Source organism: Spinacia oleracea, chromosome 3, assembly GCF_020520425.1.
Source record: "Spinacia oleracea cultivar Varoflay chromosome 3, BTI_SOV_V1, whole genome shotgun sequence".
NCBI lineage: Eukaryota > Viridiplantae > Streptophyta > Magnoliopsida > Caryophyllales > Amaranthaceae > Spinacia > Spinacia oleracea.
In genome coordinates this window covers 21671081-21684139 of record NC_079489.1, presented here as the reverse complement: position 1 = coordinate 21684139, position 13059 = coordinate 21671081, and the positions used below count along the sequence as shown (strand labels likewise).

General features: G+C 35.9%; 1 protein-coding gene across 1 annotated transcript; it reads right to left on the bottom strand.

Moving 5' to 3' along the window:
- Nucleotides 1–485: 485 nt before the first annotated feature.
- LOC110790971 (novel plant SNARE 13) lies at nucleotides 486–10795 on the bottom strand. Its single transcript, XM_021995723.2, has 10 exons — nucleotides 10302–10795; nucleotides 8955–9047; nucleotides 8449–8542; nucleotides 5495–5532; nucleotides 5022–5119; nucleotides 3882–3961; nucleotides 3751–3807; nucleotides 3584–3676; nucleotides 3395–3469; nucleotides 486–907 (listed from the first exon to the last, which is right to left on the bottom strand). The coding sequence occupies exons 1-10, from the start codon at nucleotides 10376–10378 to the stop codon at nucleotides 800–802; spliced, it is 813 nt and encodes a 270-aa protein (XP_021851415.1). The 5' UTR covers nucleotides 10379–10795; the 3' UTR covers nucleotides 486–799.
- Between the last annotated feature and the right edge of the window lie 2264 nt (nucleotides 10796–13059).

Here is a 13059-nt window from a genome sequence, read left to right as displayed (position 1 = left end):
GGCAATCTTATATTCATGTTAGATTTACACAACAACGAATCACATCATTCACAGCTCATTACTGATTTACTGTATTAGTCATTGACTGAGTTATACTCACGCAGAGCACGATCCGTCTCTTTTTGTTTGCCTCATTTCCTTGAGACCCACAATTTCTTTCAATATTAACCTTGGATTATAATCTCCTATATTTTTCTTATACTTAAATATTGTATTATGGTTGACTTTACGCTTTACAACGCATATTTTATCTCGAATCATGTATATGTAAAAATTATAAAAATATATACTTAGAAAATATATATGATATATCGATACAAATCTAACAAATTTACATCCACCAAGTATTAGCCATCTTAACAACCATATTCCACAGGTGGTGGCCTGGTGGATGTAAAAAAAGTTCCAACAAAAATAAGCCAAATGGGCAGATGCTTCCAAATAATATTGAGGAAATAAATGAGTAAGAAATATCACAAAAGAAATGGAAAATAAAAAGAATGTCGACACTTGATTAAGGTGAAAAGAATGAACACAATTTTACTCCATATTCTGAACGTCGTGTGGCTAGCTAATACACGCATAGGATAAAAATATTGACAGCGAAACAATCTGAATGTGGATATGACAGATCTTGAAAAGCCATCGTTTTTGGGGGGAAAGAATGCAACTGCCGAAAGGATAAACAAAAACCTCTGATACATGATTTACAGACGACACAAACTCACTATGCACAAACTATAGGAGAGCGTAACCAACAATCCAAACTCAAGTGTGGAAGAGATCAATTGCAGCAAATCTACCCAAAATGTTCAGCGGCCTTCACATACAACAGCCTCCTTGCTGCGGGGGCTGGAGGTGCTAATCCCGGAATATCCCTAATATCTTTGTTGTTTGGGTTCACAATCTGCAACCATAGAAAATACAATTCAGATTCCTTAGCACATATCAGTAGCACAACCCATTCAAACAAAATATCATTTTTTGAACATATTTCAATCACGTGGGAAGGTGTATTTCATGCTGTTCTGAGCTGATCAAGAAAAGGAAATCACTTTGTGGGCAGATGACACGAATTTCTAACACGAGGGCAGAATGCCAACACCTAATTCCCATTGGACCATATGACAGGAAGGCTCCATTAGTGAAGAGAATATTTAAGTCACTGAAGTTACCTTTGTGAAATGCAATGTAAGCACTCGAGAAAGCAAGTGTTGGGAGTTGGGAATGGAGCAACAATTAACCGCAATAACGGTAAGAAAATAAAGTACAGAAATAAAAAACATGCGAATTTTACGTGGAAAGCCCTTATCAACAATAAGGGGAAAAACCACGATCCCGATCTCCGGGGATAAAACTTCACTACTGATAATTGGGAGTACAATGGGAACACCACAATTACAATATTAGATACATGTATTTCCAGGATAGTTTACAATTAGTACCCTCAACAAGGGTACTTTCACTAATCCTAAAAATACCCCTCATACTAATAATGTGTTTACCTCACAACCCACTTACTCCCTCACACTCGTTTATGCACACACTCCCAGGTCAAACACTACATCACTCTTGTGTATTTTGTGACTCCTTGTGTGTTTCTTCCTTTCGCCATTCCATGTCATCAAACATCCTCATGTATATAGTTGAATCTTGCTGACATTAGACGAGGAACACTCTAGAAAGTCAAGATAATTCGAGGAACACTCTAGAAAGTCAAGATAATTCTTTGTCTTAACCACCGCTTAGGAAATATCTAGACCATTTGACTTTACTCATATATATAGTCACATTAGCTTAAATGGACAACTCTAAGAGTTTCCATCTTAATTGCCAAATGTAAGCTCCTACTAGTTTATAGGAACAACTCCAAATTTCCCACTACCTTTCTCTTCTTTTACTATGATATAATACTCCCTCCGTCCCGGAATACTCGACCCGGTTTGACCGGCACAGAGTTTAAGAGACTTGAATTGACTTATTTAATTTAATAGGTAGTAGTTGATAGTGGGGTATTATTTTAATGTAGTTAGTGTGAGGTGGGTTAAGAGGTGAGGTTGGGGGAGAGTAGGGGTTAAATTTTTAATTATTTTTTGTATGGAGTAGGGGGTAGGTGGGTTAATAGGGGTGGAGTGAGAAATAATATAATATTGTTAGAATATTTCCATTTTTAGAAACAGGTCAAGTATTAAAGGGGACGGCCCGATAAGGAAAACAGGTCAAGTATTCCGGGACGGAGGGAGTAATAAATAATTATTACTATAAGTATTTTTGATTTGGGAAGATGAACCGAACAGAAAGTTCCTCACAGTTGCAAATGAACTCAAAATACAACTGCACTCTGCATTTGTCTCTATAAACCATTACCAGAGTTCCAACTTCCAAGTTCCTCACAGTTGCCAAATAAACTGCAACATACATACATCTGTACCCTGTATTGGTCCCTTATCATAGTTGCAAGTTCCATAACACGAATTCCTGGAGCTAATAAGGTTAATAATATCATTGGGAAGCATAAAAATTAGACATAACAGAAATAAAATTAATAAATTCAACTAAAAACGCAATTTGAGGTGATTGAATGCAAAACTATTGTAGTAAGTTAAGAGTTCAAGTATTATAATACGCATCTTTTCAAGCTATTTGTTTTCCAATGAAACAATACAACATTATAAATATGTGAAAAAGGTCAACTGTTGTCAATTATACGCCATGCGCATGACCATTGGAGAAGGGAAATCTTTAAGGGCATCTTTGTTATGTGGGAATGGGAGTTATTTAGCCAAGATAACCACAAAAATAAGTCTGGTGTCACGGATTTTGGTGTCACGGATTTTGGCACAAGAATCGCAAAAGGTTAACAAGAAAGGACCTCGTATGAAGGTGCAGGCAAGGAAAAAATATCCAAATACATACTAACAGCAAAAGACATAAAGCTCCTCTCAGTTTGTCTAATCATATTCTCCTCAACAGACAGATGCATTACAGAATATTAGAAATATAGTCCAATTGTTTCACCAATTTCATGAGAAGTCAGGGCCAGCAGTCAAAATAGGCAATACCACTGAAATAATATGTAATGTAATGCATCAGGTAAAGGGGAGGGGCACATTAGGAATGGACAAGAGGGGAGTTGGTCTATAAACGGAGGAGTTCAGGAGAAGGAATTAAGAAAATTGTGATGAAGTTTTATTTTACTTTTTGTTAGCAATTTACTAAGAGTGTCCATCCACTTTGAAGCCTGGGATAATTGAGATTGTATGCTGAATTGGATGATATAATCGCATCGAATTATGGTCTACTATCATTCTTCCCCAAATTCCCTCTCCTTGTTCCCATTTCTATTATTTCGAGTTTTTGATTATTATATGATAATGGTAGAAGTGATATATACCTTCACAACAATAATGGCTATGACACCACAGACGATAAGAAAGAGAAAAAGCATGATACACTTGTCAGTGGCAACCTGCAACACAGACAGTTTACATTAGTCATGAACTCTAGATACCACACAGCTTATAATAATAGTATAACAAATTAACAATTGGAGCACAAATTATAGTCAGAAAAATTAATAGACCTGCCGACCAATCTCCTTCACCAGCTGAGATGCCTTCTTGAGTGAAAATTGAATTGTATCCAGCTCATTAACAATACGACCCATTTGGTCAGTCTGCACCAGTGTACTTGGATTACTTTTTGTTGACAAAGGGGATGAGAAAAGACTGCTCAATTAAAAATACTTACTTGGCCCTTTAACTTGGCTGCTGTTTCAGTTCCATGATCAAGTGTTTGTGCAACTACCTGGGCAATCAACTTATAGTTAGGAAGAAAATGCACTAAAGCAAGCCACGAGCTGTTCACCGTAAACTGCTCACCTGTTTAGAGCGCTCAATGGCCTGATCAGTCTCATCCATTGTGTTATTCCCAGCATGAATAAGCTGTTGATTTGTCATTGCTGCACAGAAAAGACAAAATAAACATCAAAGAAGAACCACTGCATGTAAAGCAGTGCACTGTATTGGTCTCATTGTTCATCCTCATTAACATCAGAGGGTTTTTAGGAAAAGGAAGGAAGTTTAATGTTCCGTTTGATTTGAAGAGGAAGACTGTCTACTCTATGACAAACTAATCACACTGTCAAACAATTTGTCGAGTCTTAGAACTTGAATAAAATGGCGAAAAACAACTAAAGGACTCAGGAAAGGCTTGTCAAACAATCTGTTGAGTCTTAGAACTTGAATAAAACGGCGAAAACAACCACACCCTAACCATCCAAGAACAGATAGATCTAATAAAACAAGCCTTTGCTGAGTCCTTGAGTTGTTGGTACAAATTATAATATGTATCATGTGAAATAGAATATTTAAACACTAAAATTTGATTGAAGTCAGTAATCTGTTAGATACTTTGTATACATTTTTAAGGGTAGCCTAAAGTAAATGCCTGAGGCTTCTAAAATAGGAAAGTCTAAAAGGGAAATTAAATTATGTGCAATACCCACCCACCCCCACAAACTTTTTATGGAGGTGCTTATCAAGAATGTAAACCTTGCAATTCACAAACGCAAATTTATAGTAGTACACTTGCACCAAAGTTCACCCCCAAGTGAACTATGACTAATTGAAGGACGAACAATACTGGTGCTTCAATAATATTAGCAAAACGTTAATCGCTTTATAGTTACAGATAAATCACAAACAATTCATTGGACAATGGACACATGATAACCTAATTAGTTACAGAAAGGGTAACCAGAGCTGAACTTCCAACAACTGTATAACCCTTTAGTTATCTTTATTTCCCAATTTATAAACAATGGGCTCAAACTCGATCTAGTAATCTCAACACAGAAGGATCATGATAATATGAACGTTAAAGAATTATCGGGAGAAGCATACTCTTGAAATAGTGGGTGGAGGGGGTATCAAAGAAAAGATGGAACATCAGCCAAACTCAAAAATTATTCTCCCCGAAAGTACAAGTAAGATGCAAACACGAGCTAAAACATTTCTCACATGAAGCCATCTGAATGTTATCTTCAGCTGTTGGTTCACTAGTTCCTGCTCCCATGTCAAACAGTTCTACCTTCTTATTGCCAAGGCTACTCATATACCTACAACATCAGCAGCCAGGAAATCAGGTTCATTTAAAGATAGTATAAAGATGAAAGAACCAATAGATTATCACCACTCTATACCCAGTATCCTATATTCACCATGCCAAAGATTAGATCCTGGTAACAAATGGGTCGGTTTGATTTTTCAGAGTTTGGCCTATGCAAAATAAAAAGAACTAGTTTTCTTCCATTAATCTTAAAGTTGTTGAGAAAAGACGTGGAATACCCTCCAAAGCATCATAGAGGAGGTAATCATGTCTAGTACAAAATTCACCTTTGCATTGGTTTATGGACATTCATCGGTGAGCCTCACAAAACAGCAACCAAGAATGCAGCAAAAAGATTAAGATTGAGTTAAGGAGGTAAACTTACGTCTTCCTTAAGCCCACAAATGAATTTAGTTCTTTTATCTGCAAAAAATTTAAAAAGGGAAAAATATGTTACATGAAAAAACAAATGATAACTCAAAGTCTAGAGACTGAATGCACCGAAATGGCAGGACAGTATACAAGCATTTAACTATCCCAACTACCAAGTAAATTTCTTTCTCCAACATATGTTCCAACTTCCAAGTACCTTATAAAAGCATAACCAATTTTTACAAAGACAAAGGAAGGCATCAATTTGAAGTAGAATAACCGGGATCCCTATCTATGTACTCATGATCCTGACTTACATACAATGTTACTTGGACTCGGGTACTCATATCAGATACTGGTATGTGTCAAAGTATCCTACAAATTTGGCCTAGACTCTAGGATTTGACACAGGTATTTAAGGTGAAATGAAAAGTCAGAGTAACATAACTTACAGACAAGCCAGACAACTTTCAAATTACCTTCAGCATATAGAGGAGCAGCCCACGTTACATAAATTATATTGTTATTTTTTAGCAGGATTTAAAGTTGGTGGGTTCCAAATTTAGTTACCTTGTTGCTTACTAACAAGCTACTGCTAACCAATAAATTTAGTCCTCACCACAAGACTTGGATTATGATCTCAAACAAATACTCTTTGTTTTTTTTGTTTTTTTTCCTACTACGAGGAGTTCCCACCGCCTTCGGCGAGTGGACTAATCTCCCACGGGAGTTTGCATGGGTACCTCGATGGGCAGCATCCCTCCCAGTTGAGGTTTTTTCCATACTCATGGCTCGAACCCGAGACCTTGGTTAAGGAGCAAGAGACCCTTAACCACTTATCTCAACCTCAATTGGTTAAACAAACACTCTTTGTTGTATGACTTTTGCAAACTAGATTAACCCAGCATCTTATAATCCTCTACCCAAGATTAAACCTATGGCAACAATATCTGTTCTAATTTACATCTCACATATATTGTTTAAGTTATACTTCGTATTATTGATCATTCATGGAAACAACAGTGAGCCAACAATAATTAATAAAAAAAGTAAACACAACACTTCAACACGTTTTCCTCTCTGGGTCTCTCAACAAACCCTCAATACTGTGGTCTATGAATGGTTAAGTTGCAATTTACAAACCGGAGCTTAACAGTAGAATCATACTAATAACTAGAGAAACCTCCACTAGGGATAATAAGGAATATAATTTACAAAAAACTCACCCTCTTTTAAGGACTAGTTGAGGTTTTTTCCATACTCATGGCTCGAACCCGAGACCTTGGTTAAGGAGCAAGAGACCCTTAACCACTTATCTCAACCTCAATTGGTTAAACAAACACTCTTTGTTGTATGACTTTTGCAAACTAGATTAACCCAGCATCTTATAATCCTCTACCCAAGATTAAACCTATGGCAATAATATCTGTTCTAATTTACATCTCACATATATTGTTTAAGTTATACTTCGTATTATTGATCATTCATGGAAACAACAGTGAGCCAACAATAATTAATAAAAAAAGTAAACACAACACTTTAACACGTTTTCCTCTCTGGGTCTCTCAACAAACCCTCAATACTGTGGTCTACGAATGGTTAAGTTGCAATTTACAAACCGGAGCTTAACAGTAGAATCATACTAATAACTAGAGAAACCTCCACTAGGGATAATAAGGAATATAATTTACAAAATCTCACCCTCTTTTAAGGACTAGTTATGACTCATTTGCACCGTGCATGCTCAAACTGCTCAATGAAAGAGAACTTTCTTACGCTTTTCTTCATCATCTTTAAACTCAATGAACACAAACTCCCTTCACACATGATTTTTGTAGTGCTACTCCCAAGTAGCATGACCCACATCCTTGAAATCATGTCATTGCAATTTGCAACCCCTCTATTAGACTACAAAAGTAAACTACATCGAAAATTCCACAACCTTCTGATCTCCCCATTTAATGTACCAACTAATGAAATGATATGTTTTACCATTCTTTTGGAATTCCAAATATTCATTACCCATTCAGAGGGCATTTACTTTACTTTAGGAATGAGGTATTGCTTTGTATTAAACCATTGATTTGATCCTTAAGACTTTTTTTTGATTGTTTATAATTTAATTATACTCCCACCGCTCCAGATTAGAGTGCCCCCTTTCCTTCTTCAACCATCCCGATTTAGTTTTCTCTTTCTACTTTTGGCAAAAACCCACTATTACTTTATTACTTCTCTCTTCCCACAACTAAAGCCAAGGGTCCCACCCTCTCTCTCATTCAATTAAAAAAAATACTCCACTATTTTTCATTCTACCTACTTTTTCAACAAAATAATACGGAGTATTTGATAAACACACTCCAAAACTCTACCTAAAACTGCGATAAGGGGATACTCTAAATTGGGACGGAGGGAGTAATATACCCTCCCTATCCACTCATCGCTCTCTCCTCATCGTCCATACATTCTGATATTTCTTCTAAGAGCCTCACCTCACATCTATTGATGGAAGGCAAAAGGCTTTCACATTGTTGATACACTTGACTATAACAATTGGAACTTAGAGAGTGGTAATTTTTAAGAAAGCGGAATAATCCACTATTGACATAAACAGTTGCTCAAGTGAATGTTACCAAAGAACAGAGAGAGAGAGAGAGAGAGAGAGAGGGATGTTACCAAAGAACAGATGGGTTTTGCCAACCTGAAGTCTGAACCCACACAGCCACGCCTAATTCCAAAATAATGAACTAAACAGGGCCATATAAGTCTCCCAATTCAAGTAGTTAAACAATCACAATTGTTCCTTGGAGTTACTCTAAGAGTCTAAGTTGTAACACAATCTATGATTCTATGTCCTTCCTGCCCTAAAATTATTAACCATAACGACAGATACATACACTCTTGAATTGTAAACTTATAAAGTGATTGATTTGAATCATAACCCTCCAAGAATGAGGAAAGATGACTAACCATGGATTGCTTCTCATCATTTAGTTGCTTGTTGACTTCAGGCGGATTTTTGGCCTCCTCGTCTTTAATTTCCCGATCAAACTCCTTGATCAACCTAAAGAGCAAGAGGAAGTAGGAATTAACAGAATTCAACACTCAAAGACAAACTTGAAATACCCCTTAATAAATAAACCTTTGCGGGAAGAAGAAAATGAAGGAAGCAGACAAAAAATAAGCACCTCAACCAAACCAAGAAAAATCTAAACCGAAAAACAAAAAGTTACAGAGGAGTGGAAGGTTGCTCAAAATATTGTTGAAAAAAAACACAACCCCCACGAAAACAAGCGTACAAAAAATACACATCATGAAGTAAGGGTGACTTTTTACTTTAAGGATTCTTCATAATCATATTACAGAAGGTAAGAATCATTCTCCACTTTTCAGCACCACAATCTTTAATTGCTCGAGTTACATGCTAGGGATTTAAAGGAGTCGTATGATGGTAAGTAATAACAAATTTTATATACCTTTTACATTCTCTCATCTTTCCTGTAAGTTCTTCCAACTGCTTGCTTTGTCTAGTGGGGTCTTTGACCTTGTCAAGCTTCTGGAACCCATTGCTACAAAGGAAAAAAAAAACGAGCACAAACATAAATATCAAAGAGATAGGAAACATTACGTAAATATCACATGCCAAAAGGAACGGAGGAAGTATATACCAACACCGAAAGTTTGAAACTCCACTCAGAGCTAAAAGCATTTGCATACAGAAAACTGTATACGCACACTAAAATCATTTTCGCAACTGAAGTTCCAAAATCTAACATCAGGTTTAGTTGTCAAATAAATAAAGCTCGACTTTAAAATCATTAAAAAATAAAAAAATCAGTATTATAAAACCAAAAGTGAACACACAAAAAAATAGTAATGATGAACAAATACGCATCAATGGTAGAGTTAGCCATAAGGTCTATGGCTGTCCAATATCCGAAACAAGGATCCCAACAGTTTTAAAGTTACCTCCAGCACGGCTAGTAACCTGCAGCTTCGGAAAGATTATCATCCCAATGATAGGTACGGACTTATTCAAGAAAATTAGAAAAGGATGAAAATAAGTTTGATCTCTTGTAAGAGAAATAAGTGGGACAGCAAAACTGGAAACAATACGAAATCTGTTTATCGCATCAGTTTAGACTTCGGTTCTCAGTCAATCCACTACAAACTAATGACTCGTAATAAATTCCACCAGAGAATTTCAGTCACAAGAAAGTGAAGTACGCCATATTTGACAACGGAACCCCATTCAAAGATTTCAAGCAACATATGAAGATAATTGAACCATAACTAGAAGACAGATAGGGATACACAATTATAAGGATAAGTGGATAACGAATTTTCATCAATCAACCCTCTTTATTTCGGCAAAGGGAGCAGCCGAGCTCATCTACTCCTACGCCTAAAAAAATTCAAAATTGTATCCTAGTACATGAAAAAAAATACTCACAAAGCCAGCCCTTAAAAGTTAAAGACCAAAAGGTTTCCAACAATTAATCAACAATAACAGTAATTCTCAACATAGATAAATTCCTTCACAATAACCAAAGCAAAGAATAACGTACACTACTCGCAACACACAGCAACAACTTATTACCTTTCAATTCCTTGCCAAAATAGCAATTTCCTCAGCACATTTCTAGCTACTTAACCAAAATCATAGCATCATACGAAATTTCAGCATGTCCATTCTACAATTGTACAAGATTATCATCACAACAAAAACTGTACACTAACCCTAAACGGCTAAACTGAACTAACCGTCACTGCCCTAGTGATACTGACACTGAGGGAAAGATATGAGAGAGAGTGGAGCTTACGCAAGAGCTCGGAAATTATCACGAAGTTCGCCATGAATCTGCTCCATCTGGGGACTCATCGGTAAATCAGTCGCCATTTTCGCCGGAATTTAAAAAAACCCGGCAAAACACAACTCTGAGAGAAAATCCTAAACAATGCGTAACCCTAAAATGAGCGCATAATTCTCCCAAATCACAAATGCTGACGAACAGAAGAGTGTGTAATTGTTGAAAGAAACTGAATCGAGTGACGAGCTTTTGATCTGAAGAAATTGCTGAAATTGGTGCCCTAAAAGTCTAAAACTGTTACTTGCACACTATAGAAAGAATCAAAAAACCAAAAAAAAAAATGAGAAAAAATTGCAGGAAAAAATTAGGGTTCTTGAGGAGACAGAAATTGACAGAGTAGTGGGAAGAATGATTGAATGTTTTAGGACGAGGAGAGAGAAAAAGAGAGAGTATCGTTGTTTGGTAATACAGATTATGAATGTTTACAGGCTGCCCCTATGACGTTTTGTCTGACTTATTATTCACTTTCTTTGTATTTTAATAACTACTTCTATTCATCATTTTTCTTTTTTTTTTAGAAGATTTACTCACTTGAGGTCTTGAGGGGAGATAAGGAGACATGCTACATCGCTGGTGGACAGCGATAAAAAGAGTCCATATCCAGGGTAAAATGGTATTTTTGCTACATGAGTTGAAAAGTCAAATAAATTACTAAATATCGGTAATATGACAGTAATTGATACAACAATGACAGTATTTAAATACAACAATGACAGTATTTATGTAAACGATGATAATACTTATATAAAACTTGTATACATATTTTTATCTATTCATTTAATATGCAACACTTTTATCCATTCATTTAAGTGATCCCTTTACTTTTTCTATTTCATTACACTTGTATACATAATTTCCTTTTTTTGGATGATTGTGACAGTATTTTAATATAACAATGACAGTATATATATAACAATGACAATACTTATATTACCGATGACAGTATATAACAAGTTAGCAACACTATTTAAGTGTGGGCCATCTTTTCAACTTTTTTTTTTTTTTAAGGGTGGGTATGGATTTTTTTTGTCGCTGGTGGACAGCGATGTAGCCAACCTCGGGAGATAAGGGGGGATACGGGAAATCCGTCAAGTCTCAACAGATTTGATCTCCAGATCGGAGGATATGAATTGGGAAGTGATATCACTACTCCATCAGCTCAATCTCACCTCCAATCTTCAATTACTCCGTACTAAATAGTACTCCTAGGAGTAAGTACCTAATGGTACTCCCGTATCAAGACACAACTAATAAAAAGTAAAATAGAGGTGATCATTTGCGGGTTTGAACGGATAACGGGACGGGTATAAGCTTACTTTTTTATCCAACGGATCTAGAATGGAAAAACCAAGCATTTTTTTGCAGGCTTAACTTCTTGTCTATACCCTTCTATTAAATAGGTCAGGCTTGTCTGCAGGCTAAAGCGCCCCAATATTTTACGGAGTATTAAATTTTACTAAATATAAATTAATTTATTTCTATGTTTATGCTTTAAATTTTTGTTTTGCTTAAATTATCTCTAAATTTTCGAGTTCCGTCTTATAAAACAAAGTGAAAACGGATTTTTCATGAAATACCCCCGAATTATGGCGTAATTCACCAAATGCCCCTCGACTTTCAGAAATTCACCAAATGCCCCTCACAAATGACTTAATACCCAAAATACCCTTACTAATGACGCGCCGTTAGTCCTCCGTTAGCCTAATTTTTAAATTCACCAAATACCCCTATTTTATTACTTATTTCATATAATACCCCTATTCTGAAACTTAATTCACCAAATACACATAACTTAAAATTACCCATTTTGATGCTCAGCGGCTAGTTTTTATGTTTGAAAATTAGCCGTTGCTTATTGTTTGCTTATAAAAACCCCTTTTCTGACTATTTATTGTAGTTTTTCTATTGTTTTGTTAATTTCATATCATTTTTGTCATGAGTTTTCTTTCAAAATCATCATCCACACCCATGAATCCACATATGTAAGAGTCCCAAACAATTTCTAATATTATGGGAGGAAATTTCCATCTGAGGCTCCGATACAACACTCAGTAAGTTTCAATTATGATCCAATAAGTTCAGGCCTCATCCAGTAAAGACAATGTACTTTAGCTGAGCAAAAGGCCAAAAAACCCCATTTTCAAAGGGATCTTATGTAAGTGAAGCTGAAGTAATTCAATCTAAAGCTAACACCTTAATTTTCTTATTGTCCGAATGGTAAAGAAACTAAGAAATCAAGTTCAATAACACATACATTTTTATCACAACCTCGATTTCAACTTGGATTCATGATGTGAAAATCTTGAGTTTGGAGGCAAATCTTTGTGCCAAGATTCATGTTTTTTCACTGGTTCATGAGCTTTGGAACATACCTTAGTTTCATTTTTTTTTTCTTGTTCCCTCAAATCCAAAAATAGACATTTGTCCATAAATCTGACCATGTCAATAGGACCTAGCTCAAAAGAAAAGTGGGAAAACCTTTATGCCTCGACTGTAAGGTTGAGAGAAAGTTTAGGGATTTAAGAAAGATGTTTGGAGGCAGTAGTAACAAGAGACAAAAGGGAGTTAACGTTAAATATGTGGCATGGAAGCAATAGAAGCCGAGGTAGCTGGAACATATGCGTTAGAATAAAATTAATAAGAGCTTTATTTTTAATCTGTTTGCATATGTTAAAGATATTTCCCATATTGAAAAAGGAATACCTTCCGA